Raw genomic sequence first — 23204 nt, 5'->3', positions numbered from 1 at the left:
TGCCAACTGCCGCCTGCGCGCCTGGGTTGGTCTGGTCCAGCTGCTTTTTCCTGCATGACCCTAATTGCCAGCCACTGACTCTACCCCTCTTACTGGTCTGGCTGAATGGTTTGTTGTCGTCGGACTTCCATACAGTTCAATTTTCTGTGTTTTGGTTGTGTTTTTGTTACTAAAACTTTGTTGTCTTTAAACTTGGTTGCGTGAGGAGGCACAGGGTGTCCACCTACGCCTCCATCTTTGCTGGAAGTCCTATTTGTCCTTTGATTATAAATGATGGCTTTGCTAGATAGAGTACTCTTGGTTGTAGGTCCTTGCTTTTTATTACTTTGTATATTTCATGCCAGTCACTTCTGGCCTGCAAAGTTTCTGTTGAGAAATCAACTGACAGTCTTATGGGAGCTCCCTTGTAGCTAACTAACTGCTTTTCTCTTGCTGCTTTTAAGATTCTCACCTTTGACATTTCAATTATGACATGTCTTGGTGTGGGCCTCTTTTGGGTTCATCTTGTTTGGGACTCTCTTGTGCTTCCTGGACTTGTATGTCTATTTTTTTCACCAGGTATTACATTATTATTTTTTCAAAATGTTTTTTTAATATGACTTTGCTGGGGGTTTTTAAAGATTTTTATTTATTTATTTTTAAAAGACTTTTAAATTTATTTTTAGAGAGCAGGGAAGGAAAGGAGAAAGAGAAGGAGAGAAACATCAATGTGTGGTTGCCTCTCACACTTCCCACTGGGGACCTGGCCTACAACCCAGGCATGTGCCCTGACTGGGAATTGAACCAGCAACCCTTTGGTTCACAGGCCAGCACTCAGTCTACTGAGCCACACCAGCAGGGCAGATTTTTATTTATTTTTTATAGAGGGGGAAGTGAAGGAGAAAGAGAAGGAGAGAAACATCAGACATCCTAAACTGGGGACCTGGCCCACAACGCAGGCATATGCCCTGACTAGGAATCAAACTGGTGAGCTTTTAGTTCACAGGCTGGCACTCAATCCACTGATCCATAGTAGCCAGGGCTCAAATAGGTTTTCAGTTTCTTGCTCTCTCTTCTCCTTTGGGCATCCCCATGATGCAAATGTTGGTCCTCTTGAAGTTGTCCCAGAGACTCCATAAACTTCTTGTGTGTGTGTGTGTTTTTTTTATTCTTTTTTCTTTTCGCAGTCCTAATTAGGTGTTTTCTGCTTTTTTATCTTTCAACTTGCCTATTTGATCCTCTACTTCATCTAGTCTATTGTTGATTCCTTTTAATGTATTCTTCATTTCAGTTATTATAGTCTCCATTTCTGACTGGTTCTTTTTAATGGTCTGTATCTCAATTTTGAGGTTTCCTATCTCTTTGTTGAAGCTCTCACAAAGTTCATTTACTCTTCCACTAAGTTCATTGAGCATCCTGATAACCAGTGTTTTGAACTCTGAATCTGGTGGATTGCATAGCTCCATTGTTTAGTTTTTTTCTGGAGTTTTCTTTCATTTGGAACATGTTTCTTTGTCGCCTCATTTGGCTGCCTCTCTGTGCTTCTTTCAATGTATTAGTTAGAGCTGGTATATCTCCAGATCTGGTCTTGGTAGAGTGGCATTATATAGAAGATGTCCTGTATGGCCCAGTGGCACTGCCTCCCTGGTCACCTGAGCTGGGTGCTCCAAGTGTGTTCCTTCCCATGTGGATTGTGTGCACCCTGCTGTTGTAGTTGAGCCTTGATTGCTGTTGGCACATCAATGGGAGGGATTTATCCCCAGGCCAATTGACTGTGAGGATTAGGTGTGACCATGTGGAAGATCTGCTGCTCAGGGGCCAACTCCATGGAGCAGGATTCCCTTCAGTGGGACTTTGGTGCCCACTGAATCCACTCCTTGAGTGTGTTGCTCATGGAGACGTTTTAGCATAATCTGAAGCTGTCCACTAGGTGCACTGACTCTAGGGCCTCCTGGAGGTACAGGCCAAGATCAGCTGCCACCTGTGCCCTGCCTGGGGCCACTCAGCCACCCTGCATGCACTACAGAGCAACCTGCAGGCAGCTGCTACTTGTGCTGGGCTTGGAGGCGCCCAGGAGAAGCCAAACTGTGAACCAAGACCAACTACTGCTGGGGCCTGGGCCACTTAGCAAGAGGTACAGGCCATGCCAAGGCCAGAAGTTGCTTGTTTGAGAGATTTGGGGGACAGTCAGAAGCATGAGACAAAAAGGACACTTTTATGGAAAAGCCCCTGGAAACAGCTTGGGTGGGCCCACAAGTTCGATGGGGCAGGGTCACTGGCAATCACTAGGGTAGGGTAAACTATGTAAGGTTGACAGAGGCTCAGATATGGTGCCCACCTGCACCTGCAGGGGGAGGGCTCAGCAAAGAAACAATGGCTTCTGCCAGCACTTCTCTCTGGAAGAAAGCTGCCGCCCCCACCACCCCTCATTCTGATGCCAGACAGTTCAGTTTCTCCCTGTATGCCCTTGGCAACTTTCAAACTGCTGCCCAATGCTGGAACTCAGAGCTAGTGAGCTGGAGTGAGTCTGTTTGTGGGGCCCTCTGCCAGGAATGCCTGGGACTACAGCAGCCCTCTGGTTCATTCAGCCATAACCCCAGCTGGTTGTCACACCAGAACTTACAGGGACTTCTCTTCCCGGCACTGGAACCCTGGGATGGAGATCCCGGTATAGGGCTGGAACCCCTTGCTCCTCAGAGAAGACCTCCACTCCACAGCTAGGATACCCCTCCCCGTTTTCAACCATTACATGTGGGTGAGGAGCCAGCCCTTTCCTAGTCTCGCTCTCTCCTACCAGTCTCAGCATGGCGTCTTTATACCCTTAGTTGTAGGACTTCTATTCAGCTAGAGTTCAGGCAGTTCTCAGTGATGGTTGGACTGTAGTTTAGTTGTAATTTTAATGTGTTTGTGGGAAGATATGAGATCAATATTATTAGATTTTAAACTAGGCAATAGATAACAATCAAAATTCAAAAGTTACAAAAGGAATGTTCAGTGGATCCTGGCTCCAAGATGCCCAGGAACCCTGCCTGACACAGCTGCTGTCTCCAGTCTTGTAAATATTTGTAGATACTTTTTAAAAAAATACAAATAGTAACAGACTACATATAATGAATTGCCCCTTCCATTTCTTTTTTACTTTCTAATTATAGGGGGGTTTGTTTGTTTTTTCTTTTTGTTCCCTGGTATCGCTGTCTCTTCCAGATTTGTTTGATTGGCTTTTTAAAAACTACTGTGTACAGATGGGAGTGTCTCTCGTTCCTTTTAGAGGCTTTCCTCCAAAGTCTGCTGGTCTGTGGCTCTCCCTTCATATTTAATAGGGAGCCTTCAAGAGGATGACTGGAAGCCTTGTAAGTGTGTGTATAGAGGGAGGGGACTTTGCTGGTCATCAGTTTTGCTGTAGGACAGAGGAAGCCTTTTCACATAGACTCCCAAATGTTGATAGGTGACAAGCTTCCTCTGGGGCTATTCTCTTTTTTGAGAGAATAGTATCTTCCATTCTCCATCCCCTGCCCTTGATGGGGGCATGGATCTGGAGTAGGGTCGGGGCTTCTATATCTAGCTTCAATCCTCAGCTCTGCTAGACCTGGTGTCCCCAACTTCAAATACTCCTCTAAAATGAGTGGGTGGAAGGAGGAGTGGTATGACTCAGATGTGAAAGGTGAAGGAGCCCCAGGGGTTTCATCACTGTACAGACTCTCAGCCACCCTTGTGTTTAGCCAGGCCAGACCCAGAATCTGGGGACTTATAGGACATTCAGGCATCGTGTCCTCCTGATGCCCTCTGCCCTGCTTGGTCTGTCACACTTTGGCTGCTGTCCAGCCTCTAAAACCCTGTTGAAATCCTTTGCTGCTGTCTTCTCTCCTGGTCTCTCAGTCCTTATAGATTTACACCTCTCTGACTCCTCTCCTGTTATTTAACCTTTGGAAAGGAGAGAAGATAAATGTTCATGGCCAATCTTCCACGTTTAACCGGAAGTCTTACCACAGTTTATTTAGTCCCTCAAGGACAAGGCTTTTAGCTTGTTTCCAGGTTTTTCTTGTTTGTATGTTTTCTATTACAACTGTTCTCAGGAATGTTGTTGTAAATACCTGCCATGATCAGTCAACCCTCAGTCCTATGAGAGAGGTATAATCTTGATTTTAAATTAGAAGAAACCTAAGCTTAGAGAAATGCCTTGATTTTTTTTTTTTTAAGGTTGGCTAAATAGTGGACTCCCAGGTACCTGTTCAGGGAGGATGGGTTTGGGCAGGGCCTGTTGTCCAGTGTTCCTGTGGGGACAGCCCCGATTAGACTGGTGAAGCTCTGATCACTTGCTACCTGTTTGACTAGGGAGCCAGTTGCTGTCACTGCAGCAGAACAAGACAGACCAGCACTTGAGGCCACTGGGAAGCAGAGTAGTGTGGGTGTGTGCAGTGGAGGAGCCACATGCCAGAGCCCTGTGTGGGCAAGACAAGACACAAGTAGGTCAGTCTTCTGGAACTAGGAGATGGGAACACCCCCTGGTCCCAAACCCTCACTCTCCATTCATTAGAGATTCACTGGTGTTAACAAGCTCCTCTAGACAGTGAGTTTGGCAAGAAGCCATATTTTCCTTATTTCCCTCCATATCACCTGCCAAGGCCAGAGCCTACTAATAGTGAGTGCTCAATAAACTCTTGTAATAATGAGTCAGCTGATTTGGTCTGATAGACAGGAGACTTGGGTTCTAGTCCAAGTTCTCCCTGTCTGTGTGATGTCCTGAAGCAAATGACTTTCTCCTTGGGCCTCATTTCCCTCACTTGTTAAATGAGGGCTCTTTCATTCCACAAAGCTAGGCATTCTCCTGGCATCAAGAATTGCAATAACACATGAGGAATTATTAAAACACTGTGTCAATTTTACCTCAATAAGGCTGAAGAGAAAACATCATGAGATCTTTAATGGACATAATAAAGACACTTGCCAACACAGTATTACTGGACTAAATGTCTCTGTTTACCTGCATGCATCAAAACCCAATCAAACATGAATAGGGGTTTGCAGCCAAGAAAGTAAAGGGTTTTTTTTTAGGGAAATGGCACCACAACTGGAGTCACAGGTGAGCTCATGCTCAAAGACTGCTCCTGATGGCTTCCAGGAGATGGGTTATGAGGGGAAAAGTCATTAATCCTGGGAGCTAAGGGAGTTGGGGTCATGGGCTCAGCTGACTGGTTGAGGCCAGTGTAGGGAGTAGCTGACCATTGTATCAGGTCCTGATGCCAACCATGGCATTGTTCTGTCTGGTTGAGGAGGGTGTGGTTTGCACTTTCATGGGCCTGAGGATTGAAATAACTGAAATCAAGATGTTTCTTTAGCTTGAAGGAAACTCTGTTTCTGTGGTCAAGCTTTGTTCTTAGTTTGATGATGACCAGAATCTGATGTTCTAAGGGCCTAATGCTTAAGGGAAGCAATGGAGGGACAGAGAGTAAAAACGGCCATATTAAAGAAATGAAGTTTCATGCCCTGTCTGGTGTGGCTCAGTGGATTGAGTGCTGGCCTGTGAACCAAAGTGTCTCTGGTTCAATTCCCAGTCAGGGCACATGCCTGGGTTACGGGCCAAGTTCCCAGTGGGAAGTGCGAGAGGCAACCACACATTGATGTTTCTCTTCTTCTCTTTCTCCCTCCTTTCCCCTCTCTCTAAAAATAAGTAAAATCTTCAAAGAAAAAAAAAAAGAAAGACATGAAGTTTCTGCATGGTCAGCTCAAATATATTTAAGCCGAAAAGAATCTGCGGGCTCACACACTGTAACTGGGAACAGCCTGGTGCTCACATGATGTCGGCAGGGATCTGTTTCTCCTTTTCTGGCTGTGCCGGCCTCTGGCTTAGCTTTATTTCCAAACAGAACAGAAGTAGCTGCTGGCTTTTAAAATACCATAGTTTGGCCTTGGCTGGAATAGCTCAGTAGACTGAGCATGGGCCTGCAAACTAAAGGATCTCGGTTCGATTCCCAGTCAGGGCACATGCCTGGGTTGCAGGCCAGTTCCCAGCGGGGAACACATAAAAGGCAACCATACATTGATATTTCTTTCCCTCTCTCCTTCCCTTCCCCTCTAAAGACAAATTTTAAAAAGTCTAAATACCATAGTTTGTATGTTTTTTAAATGTCTGTAGTTTAAATTCCAAAAATTCCTAAGAGTATATGGAGACAGTCTCTCTCCAACCCTGTATCCCAGCCACTCAGCTTCTGCCCCTCCACAACCAGTCCTCCCAGTCCCCTGGTGCCTCCTTCCAGAGATGTTCTGTGTACACAGACTTCCACTGCTTTACACAAAGGGAATCAAACTGTTATTGACTCTTCTGTGCCTTACTTTAGTCATATAACTTGGGAGTTCATTCCATAAAGTGTGTAAAGTTTGCCTTTTTTGTGGCTGCATAGTATTACACTGTAACATAATTTAACCAATCCCTTGCTGACATTTAGATCGTTTCCAATCTTTCGCCTATACAAGCAAAGCTACCAAAACTAATGTACACGTTCCCATTTTACCTATATGCAAATGTGTGGGACTAATTCCTAGAAATAAAAACCCTAGGTCAAAGGGCATGGGTATTTGTGATTTTTTATTGATTTTGAGGGATATCACCAAATCACTTTTTGTAGATGTTATCAAATGTATATTTAAATGTATGTCTTCTCTTTTTTGACTTCTGTGTTTTGTTATCATACTTAGAAATGTCTCCCCTATTCCAAACTACTTCTGTGGTATTATTGACCAAAATATATAACCTCAGTGTAAGCATGAAAAAACACCGGACAAATCCAAACAGAGGGACGTTCTACAAAATAACTCACCAGCCTTCATCAAGTGTGTCAAGGGGAAAAAAAAAAGACCGAGGAACTGTCTCAGATTGGAAAAGGCTAAGGAGACATGCAACTAAATCCAATGTGAAACCGTGGGTTAGGTCCTGAATGACAAAGAGGGCATTAGTTGAAAACTGGCAAAATTTAAATAAGACTTGTAGATTAGTTAATAGCATTGTATCAATACTGACTTGCTGATTTCAATAATTATATCATGACTATGCAAGATGTTAATGTTTGGAGAGCTGGGTAAAGGGTGTATTAGGAACTCTGTACCATTTTTGCAGTTTTTGTGTAGGTCTAAAGTTATTCAAAATAAAAGGTTAAGAATGTCAAGATTTCTTGGAGTTTATGGTTTTATTTTTTATACTGTAATATTTGATCCATCTAACATTTCTGTAAAGTATTACCAGTACACCATATTTTCCTTAGATGGTTAATCAGTTCTTTATTGACTAATACCACTTTTTGCCACTGATATTTTTATTTTTTAATTATCTATTTGTAAAATTAAAGTAAAAAATACATGACAACATTTACCGTAAGTGTACAGTGCAGTAGCATTAAGTACATTCACATTATTGGGCAACCGATCTCCAGAACTCTTTTCTTCTTGCAAAACTGAAACTCACTACCCCTTAAACAGTGCGTCTCCATCCCCTCCTTCCCCCAGCCCCTGGCAACCACCATCCTACTTTATGTCTGTATGAATTTGATTACCTTTGGTACCACATGTAAGTGCAACCAAGTAGTATTTCTCTTTTTGTGACTGGCTTATGCTGACTAACAAGCCACTAATTTCACAATAAAATGGAAACCTATTTCTGATGCTAATTGGCAAAACCTTTGGTATTGAAATAAGAAGCAAATAGTTGAAGTGCTTGTAGTGGCTACTTCTGGAGTGGATGTGCAAATTGAGGAACAGAAAGGTTAAGTGTGTTGCTGATCACACAGCCAAGAAGGGTAGAGGGGGCGCTTTGAACCTAGGATTGGCTCCACAGCTTGCTCCCATAGCCTTTGCCCTGGGATAGAGTTCACATAAGAAAGCCAAGACTCGGAAACCAGCAGCATCTGATTGGTGCTTGAAGACAAGAAGTGGATGAAGTCACCCAAGAAGTAGTGACCACCAACATTTAAGGGTCAAGCAAAGGAGACAACTCAGCAGTATGTCCCCAGTGACTGGTACACTGTAGGCCCTCACTCAGTATTCATCAGATGAGTCTGAGAAGCAGCAGCCAGAATAGCAGGAGATAAACTAGGGGAACCACTTCTCAGAAGCCATTAGAGGAAAAATTTTTTACAGGTAAGAGTGGCCAACATTATATGATGAAAGGAGACCAAGCTAAAGTCTGAGAAGTGACCTCTGGTTTTGGGAACAAGGGAGCCATTGATGATGAACAGTTTCTTAGGCTGGTAGGGGCAGGAATGTGATAAATGTTTAGCAACCAGCTCTCCAAAAATGTATCCATTTATGTACGTACTTAAGCTTATTATAAATTTTACTGATATAAAAGTATGTAACACAAAATATACAAATAATAAAACATACCGTATTTTTAAATAATAAATTTCACTCTTGCATCCATGATTTCATAAATGGAGTTGTTATCCTAATCACAGGTGTAGTTCCAACATGAATATTGGTAGATATGTTTATTCACATTTTCGAGTAAGACAAACAGTGAAACAATGAAGATATGTTGAAACCTCTGGTTACTCAATGGTTTGAGTGACTTTGGTACTCTTGTCCAAAATGCATAAACTCAATCTGAATGTGAGAAAACACTGGACAAATCTGATAATAGTTTACAAATCCAAGGAGAACATTTCCTCCATTTTTTGTGCTATTCACAATGTAACAGTTACAGACATGAAACTTCTAAACAGAATCTGCATTATTAACATTTTCTCCATTACCTTCTTAAATCTACACAATCAACAAAATATATGTTGTGTTTGCCCATTTCTATGATGTGAAATACTGCCACCAAGTCCAATTTCAAACTATGAACTAAATGTCTGAATGCAGAACAGATACACAGTAGTATAACATTATATAGTATCTCTACCATACAGACACAATAAATTTAAATAACCCTAAGAGTGTGTATAATAATAAAATGTTAAGTGAACAGAAAGTAATGAATTTTGAGTATTTATTACTGGTTTTTTAATATAATTTATTTAATTGTAAGTTTACATAATTTCTGGTCGTTGCATTTGACAACTGGTTTACAAAATTTCTGTCAGACAAAGTTAGCTTTCACAAATCACTAGAACACACCCCTGGGTGGGGGTGAAAGCTAGACTGGAGTGGGATATGATTTTCCTAGTCAAGCCTCTAACCACTGCCAGCAATGTTCACCTCCCTTGCCTTTCCTCACAATCTGCTCCCCTGTCTCTGCTCTGGCCACACTCAGGACCTTACTCTAATTGCTCTTGTAGAAGCAACGCTTTTCCTATCTTGGACAAATACTACTCCATAGCATGTGTAAGTCTCTTGTAGCACTTATCACAAGTTGCTATTAAATTACTCTGGAAGTATAGGGAATTGTTTCTCCGATGGCCAAGGCTGAGTATGGGTCATGTTCCTATCTGTTCACTTAGTAACTACCACAGTGCCTTGTACATAGTGAGTGCTCAGTAAGTATTTATAGAATGAATGCTCAAGGATGAAAGGCTACCAGGAGAAGAAATACATGGTCAGGGAAAAGTTTTATGTGTGAGACATTACCTGAGAAGCTACAGCCGAAAGCATCTCCTTGGTTGCCTTTAGGTGATTTAGAATGGACTGGGTTCCCCCTTCCCAATATACAACTACACCTGGAAACATGACTCTGAGAACATCCATCCTGTGACAAGCTAGAACTTCAGACTCTTGTAGTTTGTATGTATAATACTTAATAGCTTATATGTTTTAATAACTTTTAAACATTGCCATGTGTTAAGCAGGCAAAGATGCAGAGGTGGTCGCCCCTGTGAACAAGTTTGCCAAGCTTCTGGGTGGCAAATCCAACGACCACGGGCCCTCCCCATCCCCAGAATAGGAGGTCCTTCTTACCATATTAAGATAGACTTGACAATAAACCACTTGTGACACCACGTCCAACCAACATTAACGATTATTTTATAGAAGATCGACCGAAGGTACACAAAACAACTCTTCGATTCCCTCAACTTTCAAAATTAAAAAACATGTAAACATCTAGAACTTCCTAACAATTGAAGAAAAAAAGGGAAAAGAAAACTCCGACATTCTCTACAAGTTGAAGCGACTCCCAAAAAAGCAATACCACTCATTAATAAATGAGCTAAGTCCCAAAGCCATAACTGACACTAAACCTAGCTATATATAAAGCCCAAATAGACCAACTTCTACTATTAAGAACCCGTTATCAAGAAAGAAAAAAAGTTTACTGATCGCCAGGGAGAATCAGATAGGAGCAATCAGGGTGTTGCAAGTCCTGATTACGCAGAGTCGTTAATCACGAATCATGCGAACTCCAATCATCATTTTCATATCTGTTCTCCGTAAAGGAGAAACAGGTAAGGATTATCCTACCTGACGATACTTGCTAGTGTAAGACATTCCGGACTCCCTGAAAAGCATTCCGCTTTCAAATAGGGTGAGTAAACAACGTGTACGCTGACCTATCCAAAATTAGATTCTTCCTTTTCTGTTGCTGCATTTATTTGCAGATCTTTCAAAAACAGATGTTTTTCTTCCCCATTTGGCTGCAGAAGGGATATAATAATTCCTCCCAGAATGCTCCATTCACGAGCATGCAGCCCTAACCTTCAGCGCCATTATTTACTTATCTCCGCCCACTGCCTTCCGCCAGACTTTTACCGTAATAACCAAAATAAAAGCGATACAGTCTGCAAGGCTGGAAAACAGCCTTCCGTTTCTTTAGTAGTTTGACTACCCCAATTCTCCCCTTAAATTTTATAAGTTTTGATGTTACTCTAAAATTGATTTCATTACAAAACACTAAATAAAACTCGTATAATCCCAGACTTGACAAATAATTAACACTAAAATCCTCCACCAAATGCAGTTTTAGAGGGGTTTCCTCCTTCCAGGAAAGGTGAATGGTCCCCTGCTCCTCCATTCTTTCTTCCTATGTTCCCATGAAAGTAATCAGAAAGGTTTCTTTTTCAGCCCAAAGACGCTGATGAATAATGCCACTTCAGTGACAGCTGGGAGAGCACTGTGGAAGGCAGGTAGTCAGTTTAGGGTCCCTTCCAATAAAAACACCCAAATCCCCAAACGAGAGATCCACTCCCAAAATATATGCGGGGCAGGATTTCAAAAGACTTCAGGAGCTTCACTGGGGTGGGGGAAACCTTGAGATTTGGGGTAAACCTTCCTCCCCATCCCCAAACATTGGATATTACTGTACCTGCAGAAGACAAAAATGTACCAGTACATGGTGCACTCCCAACGTTCAAATATGAAAAAGGAAAGGGCCACAGATGCACTACAGTGAGCCCCGATGGCTTGGGAACGCACCTGAGTCAAGGAAAGCCTTAGGATGGATAGGTAGTATGTGCCAGAAAAAGCCAGTGGTGGGGCTGGCATCTGCAATCAGGTTCACTTCTTGCTCCCTTGACAATTGCAAAGGCCAGAGTCAGCAGCTCTGTCTTATGAGTTTTAGAATAGCCTTGTGAGTACAGGCCGGAGCCGAGCCTGCACAGCTGGATCCCAGGCTACATCCATCCCATATCGAGGGGCCAGCCTGGACCCTTCAGATGAGGTAGGAACAGGCTTCCCATCTACCCCAGGCCACACAAGAATGCTCACAGTGACTTGAAACATTCTGTTGGAATTAGCCTCCAGCACCCTGGTGCTCTTCGTCCACAATTCAATTGTCAAGTCTTCCCTGATTAATTTTCCTCACGTCCTCTGTCTTTTCTGAGTTCCCACAGTACTCTATCTTCACACACTCCTATAGTACAGTGCTTATCACACTGAATTACGGGGTCTGCTTCCTTCTCAAGGTAAAACGCTGTTTTATCCCATTGGAGATCTTCAGTGCATAGCAGGAGTTTAACAAATGATCTCAGATTATATTAAATCTGCATTGCCTATGATCTTTTAAATGGAGCAAAGATTGTTTGCCTTCAAGGGCAGACACTATTGTGTTCCTCCCAGAGTGGCTGAAGGGAGTCGTAACGGAAATGGGCATTATGGGAAAGGGGCGCAGGCAGAAAGGATACAGAGGAGGCTCTGGGTACTGTTGAACATGGAAACTCCTGAGAAGAAGCCGGTCAGCTCCACTGCAAAGAGGCCCAGGGTGACAGAGAGCGCTGCCACCAGACTGCAGAGAGGAGGGGAGTTGGTTCAGGCCTTCTGGACTTCTAAGAGCCCTCCGCTCCCACTACTACTTAATTCTGACCACCCCGCCCCAAATGCTCACTGAATGTCCTGTTTCTCATACTCCTCGGGGGTAAACGTGAGAGGCAGGCAGGCCTGGATGTTGCTGTCCTGGAGAGCAAGCCGAGCAGAAAGAAAGAAAGAAAAGTGAAAGAGGGGAAGGAGGCGGGGGATGGGAGGGCCCGACTGGGTCAGGTCCTGGGGAACTAGGGGGGTTGGCCTGGGAACACCTCAAAGTGGGAATGCGGACGCGAAGAAGGTGGTCGTTGGTCTTACCCGGGACCAGAATAAGGTGATGACGACCACTAGATGCGCCAGGAGCGTCAGAAAACGAGAGGGCACGAGTGCTGAGATCCGGCCCATGGCCCCTAGAGGCAGGGGCACCGCCTGGAGCAGAGGCCGTGGTTTCTAGGGCTAGAAGCTCAGGGATGGCTACTTCTGAAGTCCCTCAGGACAGCAGGCAAAAATTCGCCCGCCTCTTTCCCGCCGACTCGGGCTCAGTCCAGTTGCCTTGGCAACCGCATAAGGGCGCGCTGGGAACAATCTTTGCAAATCTCGCGAGACCAGTACATTTTCGAGCCGCAGTGAGCCACCTGGAGAGCGGAAATCGGGCCTGCGCGCGTGCGCGCGTGTGTGTTGTGGGGCGGTGGGGGGGGGGGGGTCGAGTCCCAACAGGTGGACCACAGGAGCCTTCTCCTCGCGGCCGGGCCCGGCTCCGCCGAGTCTAATCAAGATCCGTAGAACCGAAGCCCACCCTGCACTAGCCGGGTACATTCCATTCTCCCCGTTGCCCACGCTGGGAACGGCCCGGCCCTCTATCCCCAGCTCCCGCTGTGTTGCCCAGAATGACCCTCCGCGTAAGAGTTGCTCTGTCTTCGCCTGGCCGGACTTAGGGCAACGCCATGCCCAGGCACGGACACTCTCTCTCCTTCCCTCCTCCCTATCCCTCTAGCTCCCCACTGTCCTGGGCCAGACGAGAGGAGGGGAACCCAACATGGAGAGGTGGATATCCCTACTTGGTCCGGCTGCCGCTTATTATCAACGGAGCCTCTGGTTGTACGAGGACCCGAGACCTGGACCTTCCTGATTCTAGTCCCCATCCCACCTCCAGACTCCCACGACAACTTCACTCAGTTTGGTGAGAGATTTGCAGAGGGCAGAAAAATGGCCAGCTATCTTGAATTAGAATGTGGAAGAGAGATGTGTTTTGGTAAGAAAGTAGACGCCACCTAGAAAAGAGGGACGAGTGGAGTAAGGAAATAGTACCCAGAGCCCCTGGGAGGCAAGGAGCAGGTGACTACCTAGATTCTACCCCTGTTTCTTTAGTTCCTTGAGGTGTGGATGAAGCAGGATAGTAAGAAGTTAGGAGAATTTCCTGGCAAGAGGAATGAAGGAATCGAAGACAAAATAATTAAACAAGGCCGAGCAATTAACAGATTGCTAATACATTGCAAGGTTTTATCTTCCCTAACCAAGGACCTTAGGGGCATATAGTTTATACCTCTCTTCCTCAACCGAAGAGTAAGTAGCTTGAATCACCTAGATTTGGGAGATAGAGACCAGAGACCCAGTTGATGTCATTAGTGCCAGCTAAACCCCAGGATGGAAAAATTTAGGGAAATAACAAAAATGCTCAATTAAAGCCAGACAAATCCAAGATAAAAGTAAAGCAGTGTAGCTGACCAGAGAATGATCCCAAACTTCCCTATAACCTCATTTTGATGCATCAGCATATTAAAGAACACACCTGGAAAGCTAATATCTTGTTGAGATGCTCCCCCCTAAAACTCTGGGCCCTGTGCACTCTGTCTCTCTCTTTCCCTCAGGGGTGCACTTTCTGCCCCTACACTCTAAGGGACCCCACTAGACTTGCAATCAGGGGAGCAGCGGGCAGCAACAGCTCATCCAGGGCTAACCTATTTCTAAGGACTTTACTTTTGCCTCTGTAATTTCCTTTCCTGAGTCCATACAACTCCTGTTACAGTAACCTTACCTCTTCTATCTTAAGCCTTTCCTTTGTTTAACTGTCCCTAGCTTTAATAAATGTACTCTCAAAATCACCTGGACTCATGTTGTGAAATCTTTCCTGCATGAAGTCAAGAACCCACATATTCTGCCATGGCTGGTGTGGCTCAGTGGACTGAGTGCCAGCTTGTGAACCAAAGGATGGCTGGTTCCCTTCCCAGTCAGGGCACATACCTGGGTTGCAGGCCAGGTCCCCAGTAGGGGGTGCATGAGAGGCAACCACACATTGATGTTTCTTTCCCCCTCTTTCTTCCTCCCTTCCCCTCTAAAAATAAATAAAATCTTATTTTTAAATTTTTTTATTTAATTATTTTTCAAGTACAGTTTTCTGCCTTTTACTCCCTTCCCAGCCCCCCCCCCCTGCTCCATGCTCCCCACCTCCCTCCCATTTCCACCCCCCTTAGCTGTTGTCCACATGTCTTTTTTTACTAGCTCCTCTAAATCCCTCCCCTTTTTCCCCTGAAATTCCCTCCCCTCTCCCCTCTGGTTGCTGTCGTCCCCCCCCCCCACCTTCTCCATTTCAGTGTCTTTGTTTTTATTTTGCTTGCTTGTTTGTTTTATTGTTTAGCTTCCTGTTAAAGGTGAGATCATCTGGTATTTGTCCCTCAACACCTGGCTTACTTCACTCAGTATAATGCTCTCCAGTTCCATCCATGTTGCCGCAAAGGGTAGGAGCTCCTTCTTCCTTTCTGCAGCATGGAATTCCATTGTGTATATGTACCACAATTTTTTGATCCATTCATTTACTGACGGGCACCTAGGTTGTTTCCAGCTCTTGTCTATTGTAAATTGTGCTGCTATGAACATTGGGGTGCATAGGTTCTTTTGGATTGGTGTTTTAGGATTCTTAGGATATAATCCCAGCAGTGGAATGGCTGGGTCAAAAGGCAGGTCGAGTTTTATTTTTCTGAGAAAATTCCATACTGTTTTCTATAATGGTTGTACCAGTCTGCAATCCCACCAACAGTGAACTAGGGTCCCTTTTTCCCCACAACCTCTCCAACATTTGTTGTTTGTTGCTTTGTTTATGATAGCCATTCTGACCGGTGTAAATTGGTATCTCATTGTGGTTTTAATTTGCATCTCTCTGATAGCTAGCGATATTGAGCATCTTTTCATGTGTCTCTGGATCCTCTGTATGTCCTCCTTGGAGAAGTGTCTGTTCAAGTCCTTTTCCCATTTAAAAATAAATAAAATCTTAAAAAAAGAAAGAACCCACACATTCCAGATTTTGCCAGCGCCAGGGCAGACCTGCCTCAGTCCCAGTCCCTGTCCAGTGACACCTGACTTTGCCCATCTGCAGTCCAAGAACTTCTTACTATTGGCAACTTCACTAACCTTGTCAGGGGATCCCTGAAAAACAGGAAGTTCTCGCCTGCAATTATTGCTCAAAGCCCAACCCTAACATCATGGGGACATCCCTGTCCCAGAAGAACTATCTCTCCCCACTCCCTATCTCAGTGCTTTTAAGCTTGTCTAAGCTACAAGTCTAAGAGACATTTCTGACTTATTTATTATTTATTCATTCAACAAATATTCATTGACCAGCTAGTAAGTGCCAGGCTATGAGGGGCTCTTGTTCTTGAGGAAGAAGACAGAAGTCTCTGCTGTCATGGAGTTTACAGCCTAGTCAGGCAGGCAGACAAGAAACATACAAACAAATAAATCTGCATGGTACCGTATTTTTAGGACTATATGACACACCAGACCATAAGACGCACCTAGGTTTTAGAGGAAAATAAAAAAAATTTTTGAAGCAAAACATGTAGTAAAATGTTTAATAGCATAAATAACATAATATTTCACCAGTGTAAATGTAAACTACACTTACTAGCCAGGTAAGCTACATTCGGACTATAAGACACACCCCCATTTTCCTCCCAAATTTGGAGGGGAAGTGAGTCTTATAATTTGAAAACTATGGTAATTTGTGCTGTAAATAAATTTATTTTTTCAAACTGTAAGAAAAAGTTTATTTAGATAGTCACAGAGGTAGAAATGAGCTGTAGAAGAAACAGTCTCAGGAAACAAGTTGCAGAGGCAAAAGAAGGGATCTTAAATCTTAGGAGAAAGAGATAATAAGTAAGGAAAATATGTCTGGTGAAAGGGGATGGGGAAAGGTAACCATGTGCTCCATAGAGAAAGCTGCTGTAAAAAGAAAAAAATTAAAGGGAATTGGTAGAATAATACTGATCAAGGAAAGGCTCTTTGAAAATGGGTTATTCTTAATCTTTGTTTTAGGAAATGTGGTCAAAACTGAGAGGTAACGCATTTCTCTCTCAGGACCACGGTGTAATAAACCAGTGGGTAAAAAAATTTAGATAGTCAAAAGATGTTTCCTCAGATCATGAAAGGCAAAGACAGGAACACTTGCAGATTAACGGAGACTAGAGAGACTTGACAAATTTAACATGATAGATTTCATGTGTTATCCCAATGGATCTGGACCAGAAAAAAGATATTTCTTTAATTATAAAGGACATTAGTAGGACGATTTACTCTCAAATTTAGAAGAAATATGCGCCCTGGTTGGTGTGGCTAAGTGGATTGAGCACAGGCCCTTGAACCAAAGGGTTGCAAGTTCATTTCCCAGACAGGGCACATGCCTGGGTTGTGGGCTGGATCCCCAGTTGGGGGTGTGAGAGAGGCAATTGCACAATGATGTTTCTCTCCTTCTCCTTCCCTTCCCTTCCCTTCTCTCTAAAAATAAATAAATAAATAAAATATATTTAAAAAAAGAAAAAATATGTGTTTCTGTAGCAATACATAGGCAATGATAAAATGAGGCACATGGGAATTCTTTGCATTATTTTTGCAACTTTTCTGCAAATAGAATTATTTTGATAAGTTTTACATGATGAGCCCTTTTAAAGTCTTCCTTCCAGGTCTTACACAGTATTATCACTGACATATTAAATTGATTTACAAAAAGAAGGAATGATTTCTAGGATTGAGGGTCTCTAAATGTTAGACCACTGTGTATCGAAACCATATAATTTCATTTTCATGCCCACCTCTTTGGAGGGCAGCACCATCCTTTCCTCATAGTAGAGACAAGGCCTCCAAAACTCATAAAATAAAAATGGCAATCATTTAGACTTTTCAGAGGAATTATTTTTAAAAGAGTGAGGTTCAGCAAAGTCTCTATTTTCTACTCAAAAAACATAGGATGATAATAAAGTGTTATCCACACTGGTTTCCCAGCTGTCAGGTATGTAGGGGAGTTTCTCCCTTTTAATTGTTGGGCCATGTCAAAATTCTGAAAATATTTTCAAACCTCCTCCATGCTAAGTGGGACAAGGAAACTCATCCATTACAGTGGACCCAGCTGCTTCTCTCCCTTGAGGTGACCCTCACCACTACGAGACTCTTGAAATGAGTAACAAGGATGCCATCTAAAGTAGAATGAGAGGTGGGCTTCTCATACTCTCCAACATGGAAATTATAGCGCAGAATGCATGGAAACATTCTTAGCATAAACAAGATGCAAGGACTGAAGGGCTCCTCTTACTCTTCTTCCCTGTGTAACTTACATGCCCTTTGTTCTGGGAACAGAAAGCCCAGGCCTTCAGAGCCAAGTTCCCCCCATGACAGTTTGTCAAGTCTGACTGTTCACAGATGAAGGAAGCATGGTCATAAGATGAAAGTGAGGAAAGATCCGAACTGGCTTTTGCAAAGTGAGGTCCTTGTGTGTGTGTGTAGGGGGGGGAATGAAGAGGAGTTAACTGACTAAAAATCTGGGGAAAGAGCATTCCAGGTGGAGGAACAGCAAATGCAAAAGTCTTTAGGTGAGAACAGGCCCAGTTGGTTGAACAGAATAGAAGCTAGTGTGTGTGGAGCCTAGTGATGGAAGGAGAAGAAAAGATCGGGGTGAGCTGAGATGGGTCATGTCTGGCCTTGCATCCAATCTGACCAATCTATAGTCAGATTAGTATTCTAGAAAATGACTTTGGTTGCAACGTGGAGAATGGATTTTAAGATTTTAAGCAGAAGGCTAGTGAAGAAGCCATAGAGTTATCCAGAAAGGACGGGACAAGATTGGACCACAGTGGGGTCAAGAAAGTAGAATGAAACGGAAGGAACCAAGAAGATAAGAAGGTCTGAACATGGGGTTGTGGGTAAGTAAGAAAAAGGGAGGGCTGCAAGGATGACAGATTTTGGGCTCTAGGAGTTGTAAATTTGGGGGATTATTCTGCTTATAATAGCCTTCCTGTCTGGGAGACCTACTAGATAGTAAAAACTGGGTAGTCACATTTCACATTTCGCACTGTGAATTAATAAATAGTGAGCAGGTGGTTGGGTCTGTCCTGTCATTTTCCATGTCCTTGATTCACAGAAGCTTGCCCTAGAGAAGTCTCAAAAATGTTGAGTTTTGAAGCCAGCCTGTGGTCATAGGAGGTACTGCGGGTGACTGGGTGTCCATCACTGGAATCCACACGTCATAACATTTGAACTAGTCATAAAAGAATTTTTAAAAATTATCATGGAAAAATTTAAACACATGTAAAACTAAAAATAGTATAATAAGTCACTTTGAAGTCTACCGTTCTGCTTCAACAATTACCAACATGTGGCCAACTTGCTTCCTCTGTACTTTCCTAGCCCTACTAGGTTATTTTGAAGTTGAAGTAGATCCCAGACATCACCAAGTAGTTCAGATTGCCCACTCACACCTTTTTTTTTTACAATTTGTTTGAATCAGGGTCCCCGTATAGTTCATACATTTTACTTGGTTATTGTGTTTCTTAAGTCTATTTTAACCTCAGGTTCTTCCTTCTCCCTCCTTCACCCTGTTTTCTTGCAGTTTATCTGTTGAAGACACTGAGCCATTTATAGGCTGTATTCTGGCCAGGTTGTTTGATTTATTCCTCTGTCCCTGTGTTCCCTGTAAACTTATTGTCAGATTAGTCTCATGTTCAGTTTTCTGGTAAGATATATCATGAGTGGTGGCTTGTACTTTTCCCAGTACAGCGGGAGAGACTTAATGCCTGCTCCTCTCTCTTTTCCTGGTGTTAAATCTGAGCAGTGGGTTCAGACTGAGGAAACTATTATGAAGGTGGCCATCTCTTTTTCATGTACTGGTTTAATTGATCATCACTGCCTACCTCCATTATTTTATGAGGGGGTGCAAAATGGGGATGTCCTAATTCTATCATTCCTTCTGCATTGATCACCTGGGATTCTGCTACAGATAAGAATGTGCCCTTGTTAACTCATTGTTTCCATTGAGATACAGGTTATACAGGAATGACTGGATAAATATGTGTTTCTCCCCTATGTTTTCAGAACAATGAGTTGGTTCCCCAGCATCCTTCAAAAGTGATAAGTTAGTAATTTTTAATATCATTGTGAAGTTGTAGATTTTATCATCTTTTGTATGTTTCAGTCCATTGCAGTTATTATTTTTGATGCTCAGATTGTCTCTGTGTTGACCAGTGGGAACCTCTTCAATTGGCTCATTAGTCCTTCTTTTCTTTTCTATGTGAAATTTACACAACATGAAATTAATATTTTTTTTTATAATTTATTTATTTTTATTGATTATGCCATTACATTTGCTCTATTCCCCCCTCCCTTCCCCTCCACCCTGCATACCCTTCCCCCACCATTTCCCCCTTTAGTTCATGAACATGTGTCTCAAATTCTTTAGATTCTGTATTTCCCCTACTATTCTTACCCTCCCCCCCTATGTATTTTCTATCTACTGTCTATGCTACTTATTTTCTGTACCTTCTCCCCCCTTCCCCTCCTCCCACTCCCCTGTTGCTAACCCTCCCTGAGATCTTCATTTCTATGGTTCTGCTCCTGATCTAGCTATCCTCTTAGTTTGCTTTTGTTTTAGGTGTGGTTCTTAATAACTGTGAGTTTGCTGTCCTTTCACTGTTCATCTTTTTTATCTTCCTTTTCTTAGGTAAGTCCCTTTAACATTTCATATAATAAGGGCTTGGTGATGATGAACTCCTTGAATTTGGTCTTATCTGAGAAGCACTTTATCTGTCCTTCCATTCTAAATAAAAGTTTTGCTGGGTAGAGCAATCTTGGTTGTAGATCTTTGGTTTTCATGACTTGGAATACCTCTTTCCAGCCCCTTCTTGCCTGTAAGGTCTCTTTTGAGAAATCAGCTGACAGTCTGATGGGAACTCCTTTGAAGGTGACTGTCCCCTTAGCTCTTGCTGCTTCTAGGATTCTCTCCTTCATTTTAATCTTGGCTAATGTAATTATGATGTGCCTTGGTGTGTTCCTTCTTGAGTCCAACTTCTTTGGAACTCTCTGAGCTTCCTGGATTTCTCAGAAGTCTATTTCCTTTGCCATCTTGGGGAAATTCTCCTTTATTATTTGTTCAAATAATTTTTCAACTGGTGGTTGTGCCTTTCCCCCTTCTGGCACCCCTATAATTCGGATGTTGGAACGTTTAAAGATGTCCTGGAGGTTCCTAAGCTTCTCATTTTTCTGAATTCTTATTTCTTCATTCCTTTCTATTTGATCATTTTTTTCTTCCTTCTGGTTCTCTCCCTTGATTTGAGTCCCAATTTTCTTTCCATTACTATTGGAATCTTTTGTATCCCCATTCATTTCAATTAATTTAGCTTCCATATGTTTCTCTAATTTGTGACTAAAGTCAACCAGTTCTGTAAGGATCTTTATAACCAGTGTTTTGAACTGTGCATCTGAAAGACTGGCTATTTCTTCATCACTTAGGTCTATCGGTTCTGGGGCTCTGAGCTGTCCTAGAGCCATTTTTGGTCTATTCGTGCTGTTAAGTGAGCAGAGCGAAGCCTTAGTTGTTTACCAGGACGGGGCGACCCAGGTCGCTGGTTTGTGACGCTGTGTGTGGGGGCGTGGTCAGAGAGGGAGCAATGGCGGTCCTTTCTGCTAGCCCAGCGCTTCCAGTCACTCTGCACGCCTGGGGTTTATCCGATCGGAATTGCGCGAGCCTGCTGCCCCGCGCCGGCTTCCCTTCTCACTGGATTCTCCGCACGTAAATGCGCGTGACTGAGCGACCCACCGGGCCCCTTCTTTGTGCGCTCCGGCAGCCAGCTCGCTCGCAATCACGCCCTCGGTTCCCTGCGCGCACCGCGCACCGCCCCGGGAATTTTTTCTTGCTAACCTGCTCCGCTGCTGGCCTCGCTCCTCGTACCGGTCCAGCCGAGTATCTAGTTGTCCTTTGGACTCCGTATTGTCGATTTTCCGTGTGGCTTGGTTGTGACTGCTGTTAAAAATAGTTGTTCTTAGATTTGGTTGTGCACAGAGGCGAGGTGGATCCTCCATCTACGTCTCCATCTTGGCCGAAATTAATAATTTAAAAATATTGAGACATAGATAAGGAAATTGGAAACACATGGAACAACATAGTTACCTATCTCGGGTCAAAGATCCTGTAACTGATGACGAGAGGCCTCAAACCCAGGCTGACTTAAGACTCTGAGCTCTTCATCATCTGTCTCTTGCTTCTCACTCACTAGTCCTCATTATAATCTGTGAACATTTGGTTTATTACTTTGCTCAGTTATTGTATCTCCTGTATTAGAACACAAATGAATGCAATATATAATTGAAGTTTCTTGAGATCAGGGGGATAAACAAAACAAAACAAAGCCCAGGAGAGCCCATGCCCATTCTAAAGCCTGTGTAATAGTTATGGAGAGGTGAGGAGCATGGTCAGCAGCTGCTAGCCTCAGTCAATTGTCCTGAGGGGATCAAAGTCCAGTATTACAGGGTATCTGTGCTTTTTGTTAAAACATGAGCAGCCAGTACTTCAGATCCTTATTCCAATGATAAATGTTGGTGTCCAACTTAAAAATAAAAAATGAGAAGGAAAACAAATAACCCTGGTGACAGAGCATACAGGCCTCTGGATCAGTGCTGTCCAGTAGAACTTCCTGTGACATTGGGAATATTTCACATTGCCTCTGCTCATCCTGATAGCCAGCTAGCTCTATGTGGCTCTTCAACACTTGAAATGTGGCTGGTAGGGTTAAAGAACTGACTTTTAACATTTTAATTTAATTTGAATAGCCCCATATTGAATAGCCATCCTAGCGAATACCATATTGAGCAATGATGCTCTGGATGGAATACTTTATTGGTTTCTGAAGTTTGGGAACCGGTGGGATGAATAGAGGAGTTTTAAACATTAGAGAGTATTCTGAATGGTGACATTGGACTGATCATACTTCATACCTGCAGTAAATTCTGAGCCTAGAGATCAAGTTCATGTTCCGTGGTACCATGTTCATGGACCCAACCTCCATTTCTTGCAAAATTTTCCAACTCACTGCATACTTTTCATCTACCCAGACGTGTCAACTCCCTCAATATGCCAGGATCTTGCCCACTATAATGCTTTGCTAAAGCTATCCCTAAATTTCACAAATGCTTTTTGAATATCCACTGTATTCCAGGAATTGTACTGTGTGCTGGGATACATATTTTCTACACCAGAGCAACTCAAGAGTGTAGTCAAAGGTAATAACCAAGTAACCAATTTAAAGATAGTACTTTACGTGTTATCTTGGGGAGAGACACAGGAAGGGTCTCTTCCCTCAGTTAGGGGGTGAAGTGGGGATAAGGGAGCTTTTGAATTGAGTCTTGAAGGTTATATAAGGATCAGGAAGGATTGGGAAGACCACCAAATAATACTACCAAGGATAGTGGCACAGAGACAGTTGGGACCAAGGTGAGTTTAGGCGATTGTAAATAAGTCAGCATGGTTTTCACATGGGAGATGAGGAGGCAGCAGCTGAAGAATCAGGAAAGGGCAGATATTAAAAATAATAACAGCCATTTTAATTGTGTGTTTATTACCAGCCTGGCTCTGAGTACTTTATCTGTAGTAAATTGACATGTGCACCGGCCTGCAGTGTCCGCAGCATTATGGATGGAAAATCAAGACAAACTCACATGGACTACCAAGTCCTGTGGAGGAAAAGGGACAGCAAGGCTACTCCCTCAAGGGGGGAGCGCCTCAGAATGGCCTGGTCACCCTCTCAAGGGAAGAG

General features: G+C 43.3%; 1 protein-coding gene, 1 long non-coding RNA gene and 1 other non-coding gene across 3 annotated transcripts; 1 reads left to right on the top strand and 2 right to left on the bottom strand.

Moving 5' to 3' along the window:
• Positions 1 to 9907: 9907 nt before the first annotated feature.
• Positions 9908 to 12731, bottom strand: TMEM107 (transmembrane protein 107). The gene is made up of 5 exons (XM_037164984.2): positions 12457 to 12731; positions 12224 to 12291; positions 12024 to 12124; positions 11207 to 11303; positions 9908 to 11014 (listed from the first exon to the last, which is right to left on the bottom strand). The coding sequence occupies exons 1-5, from the start codon at positions 12541 to 12543 to the stop codon at positions 10945 to 10947; spliced, it is 423 nt and encodes a 140-aa protein (XP_037020879.1). The 5' UTR covers positions 12544 to 12731; the 3' UTR covers positions 9908 to 10944.
• On the bottom strand, positions 10236 to 10372 carry LOC119063601 (U8 small nucleolar RNA). Its single transcript, XR_005085212.2, has one exon. It is a non-coding gene; the product is annotated as a U8 small nucleolar RNA (small nucleolar RNA).
• A 115-nt stretch (positions 12732 to 12846) lies between the features above and the next one.
• On the top strand, positions 12847 to 14240 carry LOC119054188 (uncharacterized). Its single transcript, XR_005083461.2, has 2 exons — positions 12847 to 12948; positions 13133 to 14240. It is a non-coding gene; the product is annotated as an uncharacterized LOC119054188 (long non-coding RNA).
• Positions 14241 to 23204: the final 8964 nt, after the last annotated feature.

Source organism: Artibeus jamaicensis, unplaced genomic scaffold (genome assembly GCF_021234435.1).
Source record: "Artibeus jamaicensis isolate MK-2021 breed Jamaican fruit bat unplaced genomic scaffold, CSHL_Jam_final contig_781, whole genome shotgun sequence".
Taxonomy (NCBI): Eukaryota; Metazoa; Chordata; class Mammalia; order Chiroptera; family Phyllostomidae; genus Artibeus; species Artibeus jamaicensis.
Note: the sequence above shows the minus strand (reverse complement) of the source record. Positions and strands in the feature narration are given on the sequence as shown.